The 21,742-nt window shown below is 51.8% G+C and overlaps 6 protein-coding genes across 6 annotated transcripts; 3 read left to right on the top strand and 3 right to left on the bottom strand.

The window, feature by feature from the left end:
• Positions 1-19: 19 nt before the first annotated feature.
• Positions 20-986, bottom strand: CC1G_07963 (peptidyl-prolyl cis-trans isomerase H; the record flags this gene model as incomplete). The annotated part of the gene is made up of 8 exons (XM_001838170.2): positions 20-39; positions 66-213; positions 264-296; positions 349-396; positions 447-557; positions 689-704; positions 733-786; positions 877-986. The coding sequence occupies 8 exons, from the start codon at positions 984-986 to the stop codon at positions 20-22; spliced, it is 540 nt and encodes a 179-aa protein (XP_001838222.2).
• Positions 987-1,481: 495 nt separating this feature from the next.
• On the top strand, positions 1,482-6,422 carry CC1G_07962 (hypothetical protein; the record flags this gene model as incomplete). Its single annotated transcript, XM_001838169.2, has 10 exons — positions 1,482-1,827; positions 1,878-2,530; positions 3,145-3,456; positions 3,508-4,112; positions 4,162-5,286; positions 5,362-5,648; positions 5,703-5,811; positions 5,863-5,924; positions 5,985-6,122; positions 6,173-6,422. The coding sequence occupies 10 exons, from the start codon at positions 1,482-1,484 to the stop codon at positions 6,241-6,243; spliced, it is 3,708 nt and encodes a 1,235-aa protein (XP_001838221.2). The 3' UTR covers positions 6,244-6,422.
• Positions 6,423-6,570: 148 nt separating this feature from the next.
• Positions 6,571-8,829, top strand: CC1G_07961 (hypothetical protein; the record flags this gene model as incomplete). Its single annotated transcript, XM_001838168.2, has 8 exons — positions 6,571-6,607; positions 6,679-7,202; positions 7,237-7,584; positions 7,638-7,982; positions 8,037-8,129; positions 8,197-8,371; positions 8,430-8,671; positions 8,729-8,829. The coding sequence occupies 8 exons, from the start codon at positions 6,571-6,573 to the stop codon at positions 8,771-8,773; spliced, it is 1,809 nt and encodes a 602-aa protein (XP_001838220.2). The 3' UTR covers positions 8,774-8,829.
• Positions 8,830-9,737: 908 nt separating this feature from the next.
• Positions 9,738-11,126, top strand: CC1G_07960 (hypothetical protein; the record flags this gene model as incomplete). The annotated part of the gene is made up of 2 exons (XM_001838167.1): positions 9,738-10,578; positions 10,642-11,126. 2 exons carry the CDS (start codon positions 9,738-9,740, stop codon positions 11,124-11,126), a joined length of 1,326 nt encoding a protein of 441 aa, XP_001838219.1.
• A 991-nt stretch (positions 11,127-12,117) lies between these two features.
• On the bottom strand, positions 12,118-13,645 carry CC1G_07959 (alpha-1,2-mannosyltransferase; the record flags this gene model as incomplete). The annotated part of the gene is made up of 6 exons (XM_001838166.1): positions 12,118-12,179; positions 12,261-12,533; positions 12,621-12,713; positions 12,767-12,903; positions 12,981-13,214; positions 13,278-13,645. 6 exons carry the CDS (start codon positions 13,643-13,645, stop codon positions 12,118-12,120), a joined length of 1,167 nt encoding a protein of 388 aa, XP_001838218.1.
• Positions 13,646-14,336: 691 nt separating this feature from the next.
• Positions 14,337-17,804, bottom strand: CC1G_07958 (pheromone-regulated membrane protein Prm10; the record flags this gene model as incomplete). The annotated part of the gene is made up of 12 exons (XM_001838165.2): positions 14,337-14,564; positions 14,626-14,695; positions 14,754-14,848; positions 14,903-14,964; positions 15,038-15,281; positions 15,332-15,437; positions 15,490-15,731; positions 15,788-16,066; positions 16,119-16,509; positions 16,570-16,792; positions 16,846-17,563; positions 17,640-17,804. The coding sequence occupies 12 exons, from the start codon at positions 17,802-17,804 to the stop codon at positions 14,337-14,339; spliced, it is 2,823 nt and encodes a 940-aa protein (XP_001838217.2).
• Between the last annotated feature and the right edge of the window lie 3,938 nt (positions 17,805-21,742).

The following is a 21,742-nucleotide window of genomic DNA, read 5'->3' as shown; positions in this document are numbered from 1 at the left end:
CACATTCTGTTCCGTGCATTCAGTATTCGAGAGAGTTTTCTGGTAAAGTGTAGCATGCGACGTACCTGTGATCTTGACAGTCAATTTGGGTCGATTGTTGGGACCCGTTGGAACGTTCTCGATTTTTCGCACTGTAAGCATTCCGTCGATGACTTTTCCGAAGACTACGTGCTTGCCGTCCAAGAAGTCGCATTTGGCGGTGGTAATGAAGAACTGGAGGGAGCGTCAGAGCGGGTTGAAAGGATCAAGCGTGGTAGGCATACTTGGCAGCCATTGGTATTGGGGCCTGAGTTTGCCTACGAACAAGATAAGCAAGGATGTAGCGCCAGAGAGATTCTAGGAACGAACCATCGAAAGGAGACCCGGGCCAGTATGCTTCTCGATAAAGTTCTCATCCTTGACATAGATTCAGTAAGGATAAGTGACATGCGACCAAATTCACATACCGCAAACTTGTCTCCGTAGATAGAGAAGGACCCCGTTCCATCACCCTTGATGAAATCTCCGCCTGTGCGTTGGTTAAAGAAGATTCCTGTGAATCGTGGTAGGATATTTGCCTTGACACATAAAGTTTTGGACCCTGCAGTAGGCGTGAGTTGTGATTCGCATCTTCAACTTGAATGGGGTTCCTACACTCTGTAGAATTGTCAGAAGACTAGGTCCAGATTGGAAGATCCACGCGACGCACCGATGGAAAGTTGCCCCTTTGTAGCCTTGTGGTCGTGAATTCACCCTATAGACCAAGTGGTCAGCTTCCTGTTCGCTGCCTTGAGTAATGGGTCGGACCTATGTTCTCCTGTGCATAGCTGTCTAAAGTTCTCTGCAGTCCTAATCTTCATGTCAGTTTCGACTATCTTCAAGATGCACTGGACTTACTTGGGAACAATATCACTGAATAGTTCGAATTTGATGCGTCCTGCCGGTGTTTCACCAATTTGAATGTCCATAAAGACAATCGGACGCGTCGTCGAGGAATTTGAAGACATATTTCGTTCAGATCGCGGTTGCGGAGCTGCAGGAACGGTTCAGCCTTTGGAATGAAGGTCCATCGCCCCACGGAAGCCATTGACCTCTGATGCAATTATGACCAAACAAAGACCAAGAATCAGGGACCTTGGCTCGCACCAGGCATCACCTTCCCGACAAACCCATCGTATCTGTCTCCGGATTTTGCATGAATCTCGCTCGCTTTGGTGCCTTGAAGGCGACTTTATATCTCAATGGTTAACGATAAACCATTACCAGAACCTCCGAGATCAGAAACCAGTCCAATCCGCAGTAATGCGCCGCCAGTCCTAACCACAGACGCTCGTTTCCACCGGGGTCGCCTTCTCAAGCACATCCTTGACGATATACCAGAACAAGGTGTCCAGAGCAAGAAGGAACAATGGATATCGGCTTTCGAAGATGCTCTGGACGAGCTGGGGCAAGCAATGATTAAAGGAGAGTGGCTTTCTGGGCTCCGACTAGGGAGATTAGCCATGGACTCTGCCCGGCAGTCGCGTCTCAAATCGAATCCAGTAGAGCAGAAGCAAGGGGAACCTGAGGCCACGAACGAACAACACGTATTCCCCTCCATCTCTGAGGACCTAAAGCCTTTGGAGCGCCTGCAACAGCTCGTTAACAACCGACCTACCACTGAATCCGGGGATCTTCCTCGGCACTTGGTCGTTTGCGTCTCCCCACATGGTTCACGACGACCGATACCTGAAGAGGACAGCGGGTTTGACATCATCCCAGCCAACATAGACTGCACGTTCACAGAAGGATCCTTCACCTTTCAACCGGATGGCTCCAATGTCCTCGTTGGGTTGCAGGAGTGGGAAGGTGCGTCTTGCGTCTTGTATGTATACCATGAAGATACTGACTTTCCATAGACATCTCTCCCGTGGAAATCGTCGGTGGAACGTTCACGTTCAAGGGACTAACGTCGCCCCGCCAGCATCACACCCTTTCCCGAGCGCTTCGACTCGCAGTGTACATCCAAACGTCTCTCATTCTCGAACAGAGCTTGCTCAAGGACCTGAACGTTCCTCTCACGTACCCCAAAGCTAGGGCCAGGGTGGCGTCGACGTCAACACCCATGAGACAGATGTCTTTGGGCCCGGAACATGACCCCACTACCAGAGCACGCGGCTCCCTCCTGCCTGGCGGATTTCTGGGCCTGTTCTCCCGCAAGTCCATCAGTCGGCTGGCTCGATCCAACACCGTTGCTCGCAGCGACTCCACGGACCCCGAAAGCCAGGGCACATCCCCCACTAGGGAACACTTCATTCGATCCTCCTTTGACCCAGGGTCCGTGTTTCGTCGATTATCCCTACTCGGCGATAGAGGTGCATCGGCTCGGAGAGCTCTGGAGACGGTGGCAGAGAATGACCCTCCTTTTGCGTCAGCTGTCAAACGCATCCAAGCCAGTCGGAGCTGCCTCTCCACATCGTCAGGGGTCGTGTTTGACCCTCCGATGCTCCTCGTCTATTTATCCGAAAAGGAGAAGTTGCATCCCAAGCGTCGTCTGAAGGGAGATGAGAAGGTGGGCTTGGGCAGCATACTTGGATGGGACGGACGGGAAGCTCGAGGAAGGGGGATGTCTGGTATTACAGGTTTCGTCCGCCAGCAGGAAATATCGATTCTATATTCGTCCCACACACCACCTGCGCCGCCAGCGGTAGTTCCACCTGCCGCCGAGGAAAACTCACTCACGACGCCAGCCACGCGTTCCAATCTTCCTCAGTCGGGCTTGAAGCTTTGCGGCAGGCCACATTGGGTAACCTACCAATTCTTTTCGCGAGACCCATCCTCTGACCAGACACTGGGGAACGCCTTGAGCGACTTCATCGCAACAGCCGACCTACCTTGCGAGCGGAGTGGTTGTCCTTACAAGCGAGGTCAACACGAACTGCGCTTGATCCATGGTGGTACCCAGGTTGTTGTCCGGATCGATAGTAGCAAACCGTCAGAGAATCCTGAGGGGATCGAGTCATGGGAAACTTGCGCTGTTTGTCAAGCTTCGACTCCCAGAGGCCCTCTTTCTGACGCTAGTTGGTGCGTACATCCATTGTTGCTGAGGCGACATCTCTGACGAGAAGCAGGCTCTTTTCCTTTGGCAAATTCCTCGAGGTCCTGATCTACTCTCCCTTGGTTCAGAACATCACACCCACCATCTGTCCGCATACCTCGGTTCCTTCAAGGACACTCTCAGACCTCAGGTTTAACATCATCCGGAACTTTGCAACCTCCCAAGGCTCTATATCATTTTCGCTCTCCTCAGTTGAAGATATCTTCGAATTGAGGGTCCCCCGAATACAAATCTCGAAGCTGGCAGAGAGGATATCAAGAACCCCTACCGAATCGAGCGTGACGTCCTTGGAATTACCGTCCACGGAAGACGAGAAGAAGGCCCTTCGTAAAGAGATTCGGCGGTGGTGGGAAGGCGTCTCTGATCACATTGACTCTTTGGTGAGTTACCTTCTCATCTATCATGGCATGCGCTCACAAGACCGTTAATAGGAGGAGATATTATCCGACCCTGACACTCGGCAGAATCCTCGACACAAGTCCCTACCGCGTTTACCCTCCGCTGACGACGCATATGACGTCTTTGAGGGCGACCCATCGTCAGTACCCCTGCCACCCGCCACAGCGGTCACTCCAGCGCCAGTGGTACCAAGTCCACAAGGCGATTACTTTGGCAGCCATATTTCGGAAGCCAAAACGGATGCGACGGGAGAGTCTGTGAGCTCAGGAGGATCAGAGAGCACCGTGACGACGCCCGCTGTGGGTCCCTCCATTCCGCCCAAAGACGATTCGGCGCAGAGGCTTGCGGCTTTACGGCAATACTTACAGCGTCTGGAGCAGTCCCTCTATATCCAGCTTGCCAATACTCCCTTGTCATCTTTGAATGATGTCCGACGGTCATTCCTCTCCGCTGCGAAGGGGACCCAGAAACGGCTTGCGGCATGGCAGAAGAAGCATTTGGGGTCCAAGGTTTCGATGGTTCGTCAGCTAGAAGGGAATGAACCTGAGTGGTGGAAGAAGGGGTGTCACGCTGTTCCTGGAGCTAATATCATCGTTCGTGAAGATGATTGGGGGAGCATAATCGCCTTTACGTTGAGGTCAGTAAGGTATCTGTGTCGAGTTATCTCGTGTCTGATAACCTTCTAGCACGGCGGACTATCACAACGAGCTTACCAACCTTAGTTTTAATCGACCACCCCTGAGAACCTCAGCGTCGGAATCATCTATCCCGAGCAGCACCGGCGCCCCCTCCTCGTTCTTTTCAGTCGCTTCAGGCTACAAGTTCTTCTCGCCTACCATCCAACCAGATCCTGACCAGGACGATGATGCCGCATGGAACGAGCAGGAGTCCTATTCCGCCATCATCACGCGCAAAGAGCACATTCGCGATCCTACCTCAATCTTATCAATTCGCGACGTATTGCGCAAGGCGAACCCTCCCGCTGATTCTGTGTCGGTAAAGAGCGCAACTGCCACCCCCAGTTCTTCCCAGTCTACACCGACCACGCGGGCGAAGCCTGATGTTGGATTGAACATGCAGGCTGTTGGTGGGCAGGTGTTGGCTGGGAATGAGTCGGTAGAGAAGCTCCTGCAGGAACTGGAACATCTACCGACTTCGCGACCGCCATCTCGTCCTCCATCTGTCCTCGAGTCCGACACTCCCTCTCCGAGCCTGACGCCCGTACCAAAAGAAGACCGAGGTTCGACTTCATCTGATTCTACTGGGCAAGAGTCGGATACCACGATCGGGGCCAATGGTAACGCGCAACCTTCGACCTCGACTGACGCGCCGGCTGTACCCCAGAAGGAGCCACCCAAGCCCCCTCCGAAAGACGAACCGCCTGCTCCACCGCCCAAGACACCGCCGACGGCTGCATCGTCCTTCTTCGCCAGTACGTTTGCGTCGACCTTTGGTTCAGCGGTTCGATATGTGATGAGTTCGGCTGAACCGTCGCGGCCGACATCCCCCATTCCTCCCGGGAAGCACCATACACTTCTGAATGCGGACTTTGAGACCATCGACGATCGACCTCATATCAAGTATGATTGGACGATCGGCAAGAGGCTCAAGTTTAGCTGTACGGTGTATTACGCGAAGCAGTTTGATCTTTTGAGGAAGAGGTGTGGGATTGATGATATCTATGTGAAGAGTCTCTCGAGGAGTGCGAATTGGGCTGCTGATGGGGGGAAGAGCAAGTCTAATTTTTGGAAGACGAGTGATGATAGGTTTATTATCAAGACGCTTGTGAATGCGTGGAATGTGGCGGATTTGTATGTGTTTTCTTTTGGTTCATGGTTCATTGGAGAAGAGAGGTGCTGATGATGATTTTCCTTTTGTTTTTCTAGGCAGTTCTTGATTGAGTTGGCACCGGCGTATTTCCGATATATGGATTCCACGGCTAACAAGGCGACCGCTCTGGCGAAAATGTTGGGATTCTATACCATCGAGATTCGGAACCTTGAGACGGGCGCTGTACAGTCTAAAGTTGACTTGCTTGTCATGGAGAACCTGTTCTACGACCAGCAGATTACCAAGACTTTCGATCTGAAGGGTATACAAGGCCGGAAGGTGAAGACTACAAACAAGGCAGGGGGGACGACGAAGACCTTGTTTGATGGGGAGTGGATTGAAGGTGTGTCTTGTGGTTGTTCCTGAATATATGGGGAAGGCTGACAGCGTGGTGTAGATCAACAGCGCACGTTGATGCTCGTCCGGCCCCACTCGAAGCGAGTCCTTCGAGAGGCAATCCGGAGTGATGCCGAGTTCCTTGCAAAGTGCAACATCATGGACTATTCGTATGTTTTGCGATCTGTCTTGGTAGTGTTCTTTTATTGATTTGGTGGCAGGCTCCTTTTGGGCATCGATGAAGGCAAGAAGCAGATTTCTTGTGGGTTGGTGGATACTATAGGTGGGTTGCCGCGATGCCTCTACCCTTTGAATTTCTGACATATCCTCTCTTGAACAACAGGAAGCTACACCTTTGCGAAGACTTTAGAGTACAAGGCGAAGCATCTACAGTCTGGCAAAGACGTCACTGTGATCCCGCCGGCCGATTACCAGGAACGATTTGTCCATGCTTTGGAGGGATATTTTGTTGCTTGTCCAGGTTCGTCGTTTTGATCAACACGCCCAGAGCTTTCTTGACACGTCTACTAGATAAATGGTCTAAACCTATGGACGAGTCGAAGATCATCAGCGACCCTGACCTCCTTCCCAGTGCCCTGTAACGGCAAGAACGAGGGTTATTATGGATTCGCGTACTCCTTTTGTCCTTTTTACCACCTCATGACGTTTTTAAACACGCATTCATGGACTTTCAGCTCTAAACATTTGTAAATTATCCTGCATGTTTCCTGTGTATTCCATGCTCTGTATGTCGCTGTGCTCAGGTCTTTTGTTTGGTACTATGGTTCGTGGCAAACACTGTCCCCTCTCATAAACTCGGCGATCCTGACATCTTCCCCCTCCTCCCAGGTTTTCTTCCTTTTCCCCGAGCTGTATCATTGCTTTCCTGTAACCCGCCCTGACCATAATCAACACAGAATACAAGCGACATGTCGCAGAGCGGTTCTGAGAGCGATTCCAGTTCGTGTATGCGCTGTGGTGACTCTGTATCGGCCGTGTTTGCAGTTTGCTGAGCGTTTCTCCCTTGGGCGATTTAGCTGTTTCGTCCAGGAGAGGTCCAGTGACGGTCTATGAAGAGTTTGAACCAGCGTCGTCGAGTCCTGTGCAAGTCCCAATCTCCAGCAGCCCCGGCGCGCAACAGCACAACTTGTCTTCTTCCCCTGGATCGACTCGCTCGGAATCCTCGATTCGCAGCATAGACTACGCGTATTCACTCTCGAGGTCGACGTCGACGAATTCTGGTGTCTCTGACGTTGCGAAAGCTGAAAATCTGGCGCTTTATGAGCTGGAATGCGAAGCTGCACTCCATCGAGCAGAGTTCTCGAATCTCCTCACTGAACGCCTTCTCCAGGTGCCTGAAAACGTCGACGATCGATTTCAGCGAACTGTGCTTTGGCGTGACGCGACGGAGGCGACGAGTAGCCCACCCCACCCTCAGCAGCCCGAGTATCGACTTATCAAACGGGCCCATTCTATCGCTGAAACAGGTGGATTGACATATACGCCCCGCAAGTTTAGGAAACTGGACAAATCGCAAAAGGCGAGTTTTTATTTGATGCATGTTTTTGTCGCTGGCTGGCTAATCAGGCAAATAGACGCCCATGCCCACGCGCGCTCTCGAGGTTCCAACTGCCCCCGCCTCACCTGCCAAGTCTGGTTCTTGGCGCGGATCTATACCCATCATCGCGCCTCCGCCCATGTACAATCCGCGACTCCCGCTCAATAGTGATACGGAAGCAAAGATTCGCCTTGCCAAGTTTCTCGAGCGGGAAGGGAATGAGCGAAGTCGAGATGGACTCCACCAAGCCCCGCCGTGTTTCGACCCCGATGGCCATTCACCGGCAGTTCCTGCTTCGACTTTGCCAATCTCGGTTGCTGGATGGGAGAAGCGGATCGATCTCGGCCGTTCTCTGAGGGAACGGGCCATAGCTTGGATGGCCACTGTAGGTTTCCTCCTATGTTCGTCTGATGGTAGCCCTGAAAAGTTGTTTTCCAGATCCTTCCAAAACACCCATCTGGCAGGACTCGCCATTCCGATGACGGCGGAACGACATCTCGCGAATCGTCCTTTGCCTCGACTTCGACGACCAACTCTTCCCGTTTGTCCAATCTGTACGATCAGTTATCCTCATGTCCAGAGACTCGATTCCACGCCATTTGGATGTTTCTGCGCTACTTTTTCATCATTTCCGCCAGCGACGATTCGGAGATGAAATGTTGCCATTCGCAGTTCCCTGACAGCCACGAACGTTTAGAGGACGAGACCAGGGAGAAATACGATCCAGACCAGGAATTAATTGTTTGGGATATCGCCTTGGCATGTCTAGCCCTGAGCGTCAAGGTGTGTCTGTCGTTTCGACTGCACGTCTCATCATCGCCCTAACGGCCCTCTCAGTTTCATCGGGATTTCTTGATCCCTTTGTATCCAATTCAATCCAGCGAGTTCTTGGAGTTGGCTCGCCATGACATAAACTATGAAGAATTCGAGGTGCTGATTCGATGTGGACATTCGTGGAAGGTTTGGCGATCAGCCCTGACATTTACTCTATGCATAGACCGCCCAAAGAGATGTGCTCGCCGCGCTCTCCCACTCTGTCGGTGTCAGTCCTCAGCCTATTCTTGACGAGTTATGGCGTGCTTTGTCTTCATTGCGTGAGTTGCTCGATTTTGAGGGCGGGTGGAATGGGTTGCAAAAAGAAGTGTGGCTTCGGCTCTACGACATCATATATGGTTCGTACTTGCCTTTGCGGGACTAATGTGTTCTCACCAACGTCTTCGATCCATACAGCTGCAGACATTCTCAAGTTTCCTCAATCGTGTTTGGTTGGGACTGCGTTGATCGATGCATTGCCAACGTTCTTAGCGGGAAGGTACGAGTATGAAGCCCCGTGGCATTGCAAGGCGATCAGGAAGCAGGGGTGCCGACCTTCTGACCGTGCAGGAGGGAGAAGGGAGAGGTTCTTGAAGCGAGCAACGGTTGACTGTGAGGGTGTAATTTTGGATGTCCAGGCGGCGTTGGGTCTCACCAATGTGAGTGCTTTCAGTTGCTTTTTTGGGAAATGTCCGAGTCGATGCTGAAATGGTCAGGCCCAACTTTCCGAGTGCCAGGCGTGGTGGAGAACGTCTGCTTGATTAGTCGGCACCAGAACGTTCTACTTTGTCAGAGACCTTGCAATGAACATTGTGACGAGTAATATGCTATGATATCAGCATGCTAATACGAGCGCCAATTCCGTCATCGAGTCATTGCGCCAAAGCAGCGAGGGTAAGTACTCGGAGAAGCCGGCCTACTTCCACCAACCATGCCGAGTTTCACCTCGGGTTTGAAGAAGAATACGGTATGTGCAAGGTTGTCTGTCGAGAAAGGACGAAGAGGACCAGGGGAAGGGAAGGTGTGGGGGACGCACGGACTTTGCACCGGCATAGGGTTATGCCGAGCAAAGTCAAAACGGGGAGTGGCTATGAATCACGCAGGGCGTCATGGGTTGACTCGTTGACTCGCACTGGCAGTTGTCGTTGGGATAAACATAGATGGAGGAAGGTGTTCGCATTTCGCCAATTGGTAGCTCGGCAGGATCATGTATCCCAAAGGGCTTGTTGCACAGGAAGAAGGAAACCTTCGCTGGTAGGGAACGCGGCTTCAATTATTGCATCAAACGTTGCTCATTTTATGCCCTAAGCACGAGACGTCCAGGTATAGGATGATGAAACAATGAAAGGTGTCCACGTTTCTATTGAAGATGGGGTGCAGAAACGTTTTTAGAGGACTGGTAGGGAACGAGATGGCGAAAAACGTAAAGAAGAAAAACGAATGTCAATTCGGGCGACAAAACGAGGGTGGCCGGAGTCACTTGATTGCCAAGGCGTAGATTGAGTTGTCTTGGCGGTTATTCTCCTATTCCGGAGCTTAGACATTTGAGCTGGATTTTTACCCCAACCTTGGAACATGCTCCGGATCGTTGTGTAGCAAATGATGATTCATGATGTCGAGACTTTCTACCCTGCGACCGTCTGTTTATTTATAAGTTCCAGAAATGGTTCTCGCTAGCATTCTTTCTTCCATTCTCCCGCCTTCCGTCGCGACAACGCGTCGACAATGCTCGTCATTCCACCAGAACTTGTAGAGCTCATCGTTGGCTTCATCTCGAGCCGCTCGACCCTCAGGGCATGCGCCCTTGTAGGGCCCGACTTTCTTTACCCCTGTCAGCAACGCCTCTTTACCGAGGTCGTGCTCGCACCTCCTAAACGCCGGGGAACTCGACCAACAAAGGCAACCCCAGCGCAACGCTTCCTCGACGCCCTCAACTCATCACCGCACCTCGCCTCCTTCGTGCGCTCGCTCATCATCGAATGCGAAGACTCAATAGAAGAGCAACCATGGTTGTATAACGACACGGCGCTTCAACATATTCTTCCCCGCCTGGACCGCTTAGCAAAGATCTCGGTCAATGGCAAGGTGAAGCCCGGGGACGAGGCCGCGCCTACCAAGGCCAACCTATCGTGGTCGTCGCTGTCGTTGACGCTGCGGTCTGCGCTGACCTCGGTCATGCGCTCTGGGTCTGTTATAGATCTAGAGCTCGGTGGCTTCAGCCGGATACCCGTGTCCTCCGTCATCCATTCGTGTTCGCAGCTCAAGAAGCTGTCGTTGCTGCCTTTGTACCTCGTCGATGAGGGCGATGGTGGGGAGCAGGACTCGGATGCCGCACCATCGCCGCCGGAGCTCCTCGATGTTGAGGATATCACTATCAAGCAGAGTTCGGTCGCTCTGCGTCGTACGACGGATTGGCTGCTTCGACCTAATTATGGGCCCGACATTCGTCAAGTGCAGCGGTTGCATTTTACGGTTATGAATACCGAGGACCACAGCTATATTGCGCAAATCGTTGAAGCCTCTGCGCCCTCCCTCAAAGAGCTCGAGCTCTCCCCTGGTACCGACAGTACGTCTCTTTCTTGTCTTGACGTAAAATAATAGCGCATGGTCTAACCATTTGATGGTATAGTCGCTTTTGTCCGGCACCTCCTCCGCTCCTCGTCACCAGTCGGACCACGCACCTCGCCCATCACCCTCTCCAATCTCAACCACCTCCGCTCTCTCAAAATCAACACCGAAATCAAAATGTACAAGCTCAACAACAACCGGTACTCTGACCCTTTACCATGGATCGTCTCACTCCTCTCCACCATCCCGCACGACAACGAGTTTGCGACGCTCGAGATCTGCTTGGGTCTGCACGTCAACAAGCAGATCCTCGAGAGCATTTCGTGGATCAAGTTGGTTAATGCGGTGACGTCGGAGGAGAGGTTCCCGAGGTTTGAGAGGTTGGTGCTTACCCTGTCGAGGTTGGCCACCAAGGAGAAGGTCGAGGTGGACTCGCAGGAGCAGAAGGAGCAGCAGGTGTTGCAGCCTTGGGTCAAGGAGGTTCTGGAGGGCAATAGCCAGTTGGGCTTCCTCCGTAAGAAGGGTTTGTTGACTCTTCAGCTTTGAACAAAACAAAAAAGTATCGCGCCACCACTGCGACCTCTCTCTAAAGCCCCTCTTTCTAATATTTTCTTCTTTCAAAAAGTTCGATCTTCGCCCGCCTATTTGCTCTTTTAATTAACTCGATTATCAGCTATTAGCGGCCACTACTTATACTGCCCTCGCATTCGCCTTCTTATTTTTTCGCTGGAATTATTTTGGGGATCACTGCAGAAGAACCACGGACTTCAAATTACGTAGACTTTGTGTTTTCTATTATCCTGTATGACTCGACTCCTTCCGGACTCCCTTGGCTAGCTAGTCTTACTTTTTTTCTCAAAAAATTAACCCGAAAAGGCCAACTTTTTTATCGGCCGAGCTTTCGTGCTCTCTTTTTCTCCCCTTGTGTTGTGTGTGTGTGAAGATATTTGAGTCCGTCGTTGAGAGGAAGTCTTGGAAGGTTGGGGAAAGCACCCCGCTTTTCATGTGGCGTTTTGAGTTGGCTTGTGCCGTAGGCAAGGTCCAGGGGACCCTGTCTGGGTGCATGTGGGGCCATGGATGCGTCTGGATGCAGCCCGAGGTGGAGTGCGAACATACCACTGCTAGCTTACTCCTTGCTCCACACAACAGGCCCACTCATGAATCCGACGGACAGCAGACCAGATCTATTACAAGTGTTTTACAATCCACGATTAAAACCAATATAGCAAGGGAGGGGAAGTGTAAGTACAGCAGAAGTATGTAGAAGGGATGTTTCAAGGGTAGGGGTCCAGTCGAAGAAGCTTATGATCAAAGTAGATATATAGGGTGGAGAGGCCCGAGACAAAGAACGAAAAGACGGTCCTGAATGTGGTTATGGTAATAGCACGCTGTGGTATGTCCCAGCAGTGGACAGAACTCGTCGAAAGATATGCAATCGCAGATTTCTCCAACCGAACTACTTGAGCAAAGAAGAGATACTTGAATTCCCGTGACATGGCCTCCACTACCCCCTGCGTGCAAACCCGAACGAAAAGGTCTAATGGCTAGGCAAGCCCATGAAAGCATCCCACTTCCTCATGCACGAATATCCATCATAATCTACCAAAACGCACAACCATCAGCATCCCATCTCACCTCACACCAAACCAAAACCACAACCCAAAAGAAAAAACCACTCACCAAAGCTCTTCTTCTGATCACACGAGCACCTCCCATTCTCCCAATTCTTTCCGAGCTTGGGACAATGCGTATACGGCGCATGCTCGTACCCAATCTCATCGAAAAAGTGGATCTGGTTCTTGTTGAGGAAGATGGCGGCGGCGATGCTGTGCACGGGCGCGTCACCCCAGCGTTCGTAGTAGAACCCACCTTTGGAGTCGAGGTAGTTGAAAAAGTCCATATAGGCGGGGCTGCGCCAGAATTCCATGTCGGCAATTTCAAAGTTGGACCAGACTGTTTACGGGTGTGTGGGTTTAGTTTTAAGTTTAAGGTTAGGAGAAGGAGAGGGAGGGAGGAGAGGGAGAGGGAGAGGAGACGTACAATGGCAGAGGTTGTATTTCTCGCCGTTGCGTTCTGACATGAACCCGAGTGCGTTGTCCTCGGCGACGTATTGAGGGTTTTCCTTCATAAAGTCTGAAGAGGAGGTTTAGAATCGACGGGACGCTGAAACGGGGGTATAGACGAACCTTGGACGTGTCCCCAAAGCGTCGGAATAGTCCTCTCGTACTCGTACAACGTGATTGTGAATCCATAGGTCTTGTTGTGCTCCTGCATGTAGAGGAAGGGATCGTGGTTGATATTGCAGTGGAAGTGGACATCAGGCCTATAACAACGCATCCCATCAGCACTCATCCTAACCTCACAAACCACAACCATGAACATGAACATAAAAATACCCACTCGATACGCCAGTACCACCGGTATTTAAGCATCAACGGGTGGCGGAAGAAGAACCCAGAGTTGAATCGGCACATGTTGCGGTACGAGACGCTACCACCGTAGATAACCTTCTCCTTGACCATCTTCTCGCGGCTGGCTTTGGCTTTCTCTTCGTCGATCCAGTCGGGTTGGTACCAGTGGTCGCGCGGGATCTGGCCAAACTCCATCTTGGCAGCGCTCAGCACGCTCAGTCGCCTGGGATTTCGTTCGTTCGGAAATCAGTCACCGCCCATAAGAAAAAAGGAATCGATTACTCACATCTTGAATTCTTCAGAGAAGGGTTCTTCGTTGAGGAAAACATAAGGATATCGGTGGTACCGGTTGAACCGATCCTCAATCTCCCGCACGCTGCGCACGATGTTGCCCATATCGCTGTTCCGGCACAGAATGACAAACGTCGCGTTGGCCTTCTTGTCCTGCTTCAGGGGTGCGTCGCCAGTCAGGACGTCAGGTCCGTACAGCGTATCGAGGTCGACATGGGGTTTCGGCGCTGGCCCGACGATCTTGTCCTTGAGATGGTCGAGCGCCGTAGCACGTCCGTATGCCTCGTGTGTAAAGGCGAGGAGGTAGTGCAGCGAGATGATTAAGAATAATGCGAGAAGGATGTATCGTGTCGGGGTATTCATCTTGGTTCTATAGAGGGTGTCAAGTCGATGTTTCTATGTCGCGCGCCCGAGGTTTATGGCTGCCAGCAAACCACCTGCTGACCGCTGCTAAATTGCGATTTGTGGTGTGGCGCGTGTCGGCGATCGCGTTGCAATTTTTAAAAGGATGGATTTCCCCGGGAGAAAGTGGGTCCTCGACGCTCTGTGGGCTCCTGGGGCTGTCGAGGAGGGGTCAGAGGACGGTTGGAACGTAACAGGCTCTTGGAGGAGAAAAGGAGAAAATGCGCAGTCTGATATCCGTTCAAGGCTAAAAGACCCCGCTCACGTCAAAACACTGTCTATATTTAGTCCATCGCCCGAACAGGGCCCCTCTCCTGACAACCGTAATCGGTTGTGAACAAGCGATATATTTTAGTTCATGGGATTACTACTCTAGTGGAGTACATTTGGTGTATCGTAAATAGAGGAAGATAAGCTAGGATTAGGGATGGAGAGTGAAACCTGCAGCTCGACAGAGGTGGAGCTCGAAGCACTCGATGGTTCGAGAACACACCGACGACAAAGATGGGAGAGAAAACGAAAATCGAGTCGCCTAACTAAAATCCTAAAGTCGTTATAGTCAGTTGGGGATCGCTGATGTTACGGAGGTGACATACTGTACCGGACACGATCACCCGCAGTTCATTTCGCGGACCAAAAGACCAAAATCCAACTACAAACTAAAAATCCCCGCCTCCCTCCTCCTACTCTGTATCGGATGGGCAATAACAATAGCAAGCCCAAGCCCAATAGCCAACCCAATCGCAACCGAAACCAGCTTCAACGTCGTCCTAAAACCAGAGATGTACGACTCGGTCGAACCGGCTGCTTGTTCCGTTGCGTAGCTGAGGAGACCGCCTCTGCCGAGTCCGGATGGTAGTTGGAATAGGATGCCTGTTACCTGTGGTGGATTAGAGGTGAGTAGGAAGGAAGTATAGGTGGGTGGAGGAGTGAGTGCGCACCATTACTACGAAGGCGTTCCCGGAGAAGACTCGAGCGTATATGTTGGCGACGATCCCGACTGCAAAGGCACTGTAGGATAGATACATCATCAGCGACAAAACACCTCCATGCGCACAGAATGACATACCCAATACACGCAATGATATCACTCTGCCCCTTGAACTTCATACCAGTAAAGTAATTCGTCGTCCATCCAATGCACGCAATCAAGATGAGAACGAGCTATAACCACCAATCCATTAGAATACATTTAACTAAAAAAGAGATGCAACTCACAGTCTCCTTCCGATTCCACGGCGCCTGATTCTTCAAACTCAAGAACGTCGAAAACATCGGAACTGTGAGGAAGGGTATATATCCAAAATCCAATCATCAGCATCCTTCCCTTCAAAAGAATAAAGAAGAGAAAACACTTATCCCAATATTTCGACGGAGTCCGCTGGTACCACGGTCCATTGGGATCATGGGTAGCCGTACACTCGTAGTCCTCCGTCCCATAGACCTTGCTATCGGTCATGATCTCGAAGAGGGAGGCACCCATGGCGAACCCGAACCCGAGGAAGAGGGCGTACATGATGGCGTAGCAGAGCCTCACCGCACCTGAGACGAGGTTCCGCGACATGATCTCGAGCGAGCCGGTGAGGACGATGAAGCCCTATTCCAGAATGAGTAGGCAAGTTCAAGGGAAATGGGAGGAAGACGCACGGGTAGGATCAACACGACTGAACTAGACGCAACGGCCGAGTAGCAGAATTTATGCGTAGCAGCTAGCGCTGCAGCGATGAAACTGAACAGCATCGTCACCGTAATCCTAAACTCACATCAACCTCCCAATCCAAACATGACAGAATAGCTAGACTCACTCGAAAACGTGAACATAAAGTTGATTCCGGACGCTCAAGAATTGGATGACCATCATGAGCGCACCGAGGGGGAAGCATATCAACGCGTCGATGAAACTCCCGCCATAACTGACGGTGCAGATCGCCGACGAGCACATTCCGCCGAACAGGACGATATGCCACCAGCTGTACATCGGTGGACTCTTCATCAGATCGTCCAGTTTGGCAGAGGCTTCCGATACGGATAGTTTATCGTGGATGACCTGTGATTCCTTGCGGTCAGAATGTGGTCAATGAGAGGCGGGTGCAAGAGGCATACCTTCCAGTACAGCCTGAAGGAGTCTATGAGTTTGTTCAGATCCAAGGAGCTGGCTTGTCGTATCATTCGGACGTGGCTCGTCCCCGTGGAGGGGTCGTCGAAGCTGACCAGAGCCACGTCTGGGAGGTAGAGCATACCGAGGTGCACATCGAGTACCCGAGCAGCCGACTGGATCTGCGACGGTAGTCGATGGGTAGGCGAACCAAACATCATCATCGCCCTCGTCAACTTGAGCAGGAACTCTTCCCGTTGGATGATTTGTGCAATGTGTCGAGTGATCTGTGCACCCGGTTATATTATGCTTAAGTGAGATATAGGAGTAAAAACTCACAAAAATCTCAGCCTTCTTCCGTTTCCGCCTCTTCTCCCTCCTCTCAAATTTCTCCGAGGGCCCAGTAGACCCAGCATGCGTAACAGAGCTATTCGTAGACAAGAAGCTCAGCGGCGTCGAGCGTCCGCTCACCGACCCAATACTCCTAATAGACTTGAACGACGGCATCCGTTTGACTTTGGGTCTATCCGGCTTGACTTCATGATGCTGAGGCTGATCGACATGATGATGACTGGGAGGAGATGGCGGTAGGGATTGGAATTTGGGAGGCGGTTCATGGTCGGGTGGTGGCTTGAACCGCTGTAGTTCGATGGCGTTTTCTGATTTGCTGCGGCTGTGGGTTGTGAGTGCTGGTGGGAAGCCGGGTGGGTTCTCGTCGACTGGGGTATATCTAATCCAGACAAAGCTCAATCACTATCCCTATCTCATAGTGAGTATGTCGCTTGCTTACCGTGATAAGGCGTAACCTGAACGATGGATATCTGGTTGGAGTTGGCTGTGGACCGGTGCTGCGATACCGCCTAGGTTTCCGGTCGTTGCGATTAGGGCACCGAAAACGCCGCCTCCGCTCCTGGCTTTGGGATGCCGCTGGACCATGCCCAGCGAAGGAAGGTTGAGGCGGGGGCGTGGAACGCGGGGACGTTTCCGCGACTTGTCGTCGAAGCGGTGAGGCGCTACACAAAATGCGGTTAGCGCGGGCCTAACGGAGAAGGGAGAGGATAATCACTTTCAGCGCCGTCAGGTAGATTGACTTGGGAATCACTCTGCCAACCCTCACTCCATGGTGTAGAGGCACCCGACGAGAAGGCGGACGAGAAGCGAGATTCGTCGTCTGATTCAGGGTGGCCGTAGAGCTGAAGAAGAGTAGAGAGGATACCGCTCCCGTACTCTTCGTCACCTTCGTCCTCATTATCGACGTCCCCTCCATATCTGAACCGGTGTCGATTCTGTTCTATGTCCGTATCGTGGCTGGGTCCCGGAGTTGGTAAGTCCAAAGGGTGCGACCCCTCCCGACGGTGGTGGCCCTTGCGGCTCTTGCGGGACGTCGCGCGAGGCCACATCCTGCGCGCGTGGAGCTGCACCATCCGCTTCGCTTTCTTCCTCGAGTACCATTTGGAACTTTCTTTATTCGATGGGCCGGCTTCCCCGGGGTCTGGCATTGGTGATGGAGGGGAAGACGAGGCGTAGTGCGCGGGGAGTGTCGGTGCGCGGTTCAAATGGGTCATTGAGGACAGGCCGTCCAAGTCTTCGTCCTCCTCATCTCCCTCTTCTTCTTCTTCAAAGTCGTCCTTGTCAAAGTCGCTGAAGGATTCGCCCAGTCCATCCGCCGGTGATCGCGAGGAGTAGTAGTGGACTTTGCTCGTTAGTGGTGTCGCAGCGCTAGGTTTTGGAGTTTCCCGCCGGTGCTTTTCCAGAGCGTCTACCAGGGCGTTAAAGGATTCTGGCTATCATCGATAATGGGGAGATGTTAGTTGTTTTCCGCCCTCCCTTGCAATAGAAAAAAAAAAAAGGCCGACTCACGTCTTGGCCGGCGGGATCCAAAACATGGGCGGCACTGTTGGAGCGTCTGCGTTCGTCCAGCCAGCGGATCCTTCGAGGCGTCCGTGTGCCTGATTTGGGGGAGTGCTGCCCCTCCCCGCTGACCCTTGTTTCATTTGAGGAATTGCTGTCGCCTTTTCCAGTCATTATCGCGAAGCTGGAGACTAGGCCAGAAAGTAGGTTTGGAGGAACTAAACCAGAAAACGGGTCGAAAAGTGCGAATCAAGGAGCCTTCAGCTTCAGTCGAGAGTAGCGATTTGAGAGAGAAATCTCTCTAGACTATGTAATTTGTCTTTGCGACTCAGCTAGTCACTCGCTAGTCACCTGAAGAGATGACATATGCCCTCGATCGACGATCGAAAGAAAGCCTAAGAACCCGGGGGTTGTTGGCCAAGGTGGAGCTAATTGGCAGAGCTTTGGAGACTGTGAGGTGCGTCAGCGGAGAGAGGGTTCGGGATGCCGTTGGGCGATTTTTGCTTCCGTTTGGTTCGCCGAGGATGACGATGGAGTGTGGAGGTACCCGGAAGAAAGATGAGTATTGCTCAGGTTCGATTTCAGGCGTTGTTGAGTAAGCCGTCTGGGTATGAGGCAAGCATATGGGTTGTGTTTTCAAGGTTTGCAGAGAATGAAAACATTGTTTTAGATGGTGAATTCGTGGAAGAGCCCGTCGTAGCAAGACAGAATCCTCATTTGAGGGGTAGTATGGTGCCAGTTTTCTCGCGCGTAGTTTTCATCCATTTTCTTCGAACTTGATTCTTCTGTATTACACTCCTTTGAAGTACAGCCAGATTTGGTCCCGAGAAAAGAAAGAAACCACAAAGGATGTGGAACAGCGGACGAAGAAGACGACGAGGAAAAACTGATCCCACTGCCAACCCGCGGCCCCATGACAGGGGTCGTGGGTAAAATGGCCTGATGGCCCGAGCGGAGCGGGGTTTGAATTCAAGTTAGCGCCCAAGGTTTACAGTTTTCCTGTCCAGCCTCTCTTAAGTCGCCTGCCTGACTCCACTGAGCCCAGGAAGTCTTATATGTGAGAAGAAAGTCAGATCTGGCCCAGTAATTATTCTGGATGGTGCTTAGGTGTTAAGCGCCGAACGCTTTCCAATGTCTGAGGTGCGTAGCGTCAACTCTGATTGCGATTATTTCACCTACCACAATTTTCAGCGAGGGCGGGTCTCGAATTAATCACTAGACTCAACTCCGGGTCTGCCCCCCATTACCGCACCTGAGCGCTAATTGCGGAGCCAACATCATCCCGAAGTCACCAATCATCGCTCATCCCTGGGTGGCACCCTGCTACATACAATACACAGCACTGAGCTTCCGAGGGCTGCTGCGCAGATTTATCTATAGACTGTATAGTCAAAATCGCATGGAGCCAGGAGTTTCGAAACCTGCGAATGGACTACTGTAATCCCGTCGAGCGCCCACAGAGTGGAGCTCCCGAAGATTCTTCCAACAGCGAGCACGAGGTGCGAGTACACATGAGCCTCCTCACCGGTTCTATCGATGGAGATATATCGGTCTATTGTCGATGTCTGACTTGCTAGGAGCTGGCGAAATACCATCTGTCCATTGGTCGAGCTGCGAGCTCTAGTAGGTATGTACTGCGTTGACCAGTGCATCACTGATGAGAACATCGAAGCCGTTCCATTGCCTAGAGAACGAACCGCCAACTATTTTTAGGGGCGCTAATTTTTTTTTTGATGCTCCTCTGATCATGATAGCTACGTGGAGGATACATATATAAAATCCTCGTACTGAGATTCCGTGCACAGTGGACCCAGTCTCTACCGGCGCTCAAGTGGTGGACTTCGGTGCCAGCCCACCAACTACACGATGCTGCCGTTGTTTTCGTCGTCGCCCTCGATGGTGCGGAATGTGTTCGTGGTTTGGATGATGACAGTGCTGCTCTTTGGACTCGGAGGAGTCTCGGTTCAGGCCCATCCTGCTGTTTCGTTCCCTTCAAGCTATCATGGGGTGCTATGTTTTCGGAATGCCCCGTGGCGTTTGGGATGAACATGGAGGTACCGGTGAACCATGGCCTTTTAGACTCAAGAGGTACGCCTGACCCAGTGAAGTCCGAACGCCGCCTTCACCCCGTTCTAACCCGCCAATCTCTGACACAGCACCTTCCGAGTCCGAGTCGTCAGAGGCGTACCGGTACAATCTGTATTTGAATGATACGAATTCGAACTTAGGCCTCCAGCAATCCGATTCCGTAACAAAAAGTCGACTTCTACTGCAACGACACATGGACGAACCTATATGTTTGAACCTTGAGAAGAATTGGGTGCCTTGTGCTTTGTTGGTTGTGTTTATGACGACGTTTTCGATGCTTTGATGCTCTGCATGTTGGAGGTGTGACCAAAATTATTGATACCTGCAGCACTAGACACACGACCCTAATATTTAATACCCTATCGCCTTCTGGGATGGAATAGATGCGCCTCATATATATTATGTATCAACAATAAGCGATATTTCTGTTTTACTATGCGCTTGTCGGATGAGGAGTGGCTGCACTTGGTACAATCAACTCAGCCGTACTTAGTCTGAACAGTTGTCTTCACCGGGAGCCAGCCGAATCTAATCAATCTTAATAGGATTTCTGATCATGACTTTTGCAGTCTGCCGGAATTGAATAATGAATTCGCCGCCTTTGCTGTCAGGCCGAGCCAAACGGACCTGATGAATGTTTCTCAATCCGATACCCTGCTGTACAGAATCGTTATCGCCAGCCCTACCTGGCTCAGACTTGTCACCGGTCTGAGACAATCCATTCAACCTAGAACCCTGCGCAAACTTTCCCCAGGCCAATTACGGCCATGCAGCATCTCCTCCCCTTAAATCAACAAGTGCACCAACTCGATCTCCCGCTCATCGTAAAACAGCGGTGTCTGTCCGAGTAGAGCGTATCCTTGATCAGGCGGGACAGGGTTCTACGAATTCCCTGACTTACGGCCTCTTCAACCCGTCTCCGCTCACTTCCAAATTCAACCCAGGGCGATGCCACTAGTATAGCATCGGTTAGGAGGGGTGAGGCGGCCAAAACGGCCACTACAGGGCACGACGGGGTACGCGGGTTACCTTCATAGCCGTATGCATTGTTTCCGTCAAATATGGAATGGAAGCTGTCGGTACGTCACGAGCGCGACAGTATCCTCGACGCCTTTCAGACATGGGGCATGCTGTGGTTGAGGAGACCAACAGGAGACACACTTCTGACAATGTCGTCTCTGAGTTGCTACTGACAAGAAATAACAGATAATCAACATCTGATATCGATGTCTGCAGATGCAACCAGTTGCCTATCGATGAGGGTTTTCCGGCCGGCGAGGAGTTCGGGTTTGAGGGTGATCAGCGTGCGGTGTGCATTGCAGCGATGACTCACGAATAGAATTCCGGGGATAAAAGGATAAAATTGGGTTCTCATGAGGCCGAATAGGTATTTCCCCGCTTTGGAATTTTGAGCGCCCATGCCTTCGCATGTGAACATTGAAAAGATGGTGAAAACGAGGTCGAGTGGGAGGGCCACGGATAAATCCGAGTCGGGTGCGGGGTTCGAATTTGGACCTGCCGCTGGACGGTTCTAGTCCCTAGGGGCGTCCAACCTCCCTGCCACGATCCACTCTCTTTCCACGACCACAATCTACGGTGATTGTCAGCCCGACCAGTATCAGGATCCCCCAGATCGACGGTGGACGCGCTCGACGTCGGTGGTCTCGCTCAGAGCGCCCATGTCGCAAACGTGCCGAGCGCTGTTGATGATATCAATCAGGCGGCTTGCCCTTGCGAAGGTACCAAGAGCTCTGGGTACGGGCTGGGATACCGTCATCGTCGTCAGAACTGAATCATTAATGAGGCTGTAGCCCTTCAACAAACTCAAGATTAACGTTAATCAATGGACGCTTCCTTCATCGATTAGCTTTCCAAGAGCCCTGTTGGCGAACATATACTCGAAATTGGGTCTGCCGGTGAAATCATGGCTCGAGCTGAAGCGAAATCATGGTAAAACACAAGGCCGCCAAGGTGTCTTTCTTCCCTTGTTGGCTGTGGACCCTTTGGAGCGTGAACAACGGACA

The sequence above is a fragment of the Coprinopsis cinerea genome, assembly GCF_000182895.1.
Source record: "Coprinopsis cinerea okayama7#130 chromosome 13 map unlocalized cont3.13, whole genome shotgun sequence".
NCBI classification, from domain to species: Eukaryota; Fungi; Basidiomycota; class Agaricomycetes; order Agaricales; family Psathyrellaceae; genus Coprinopsis; species Coprinopsis cinerea.
Note: the sequence above shows the minus strand (reverse complement) of the source record. Positions and strands in the feature narration are given on the sequence as shown.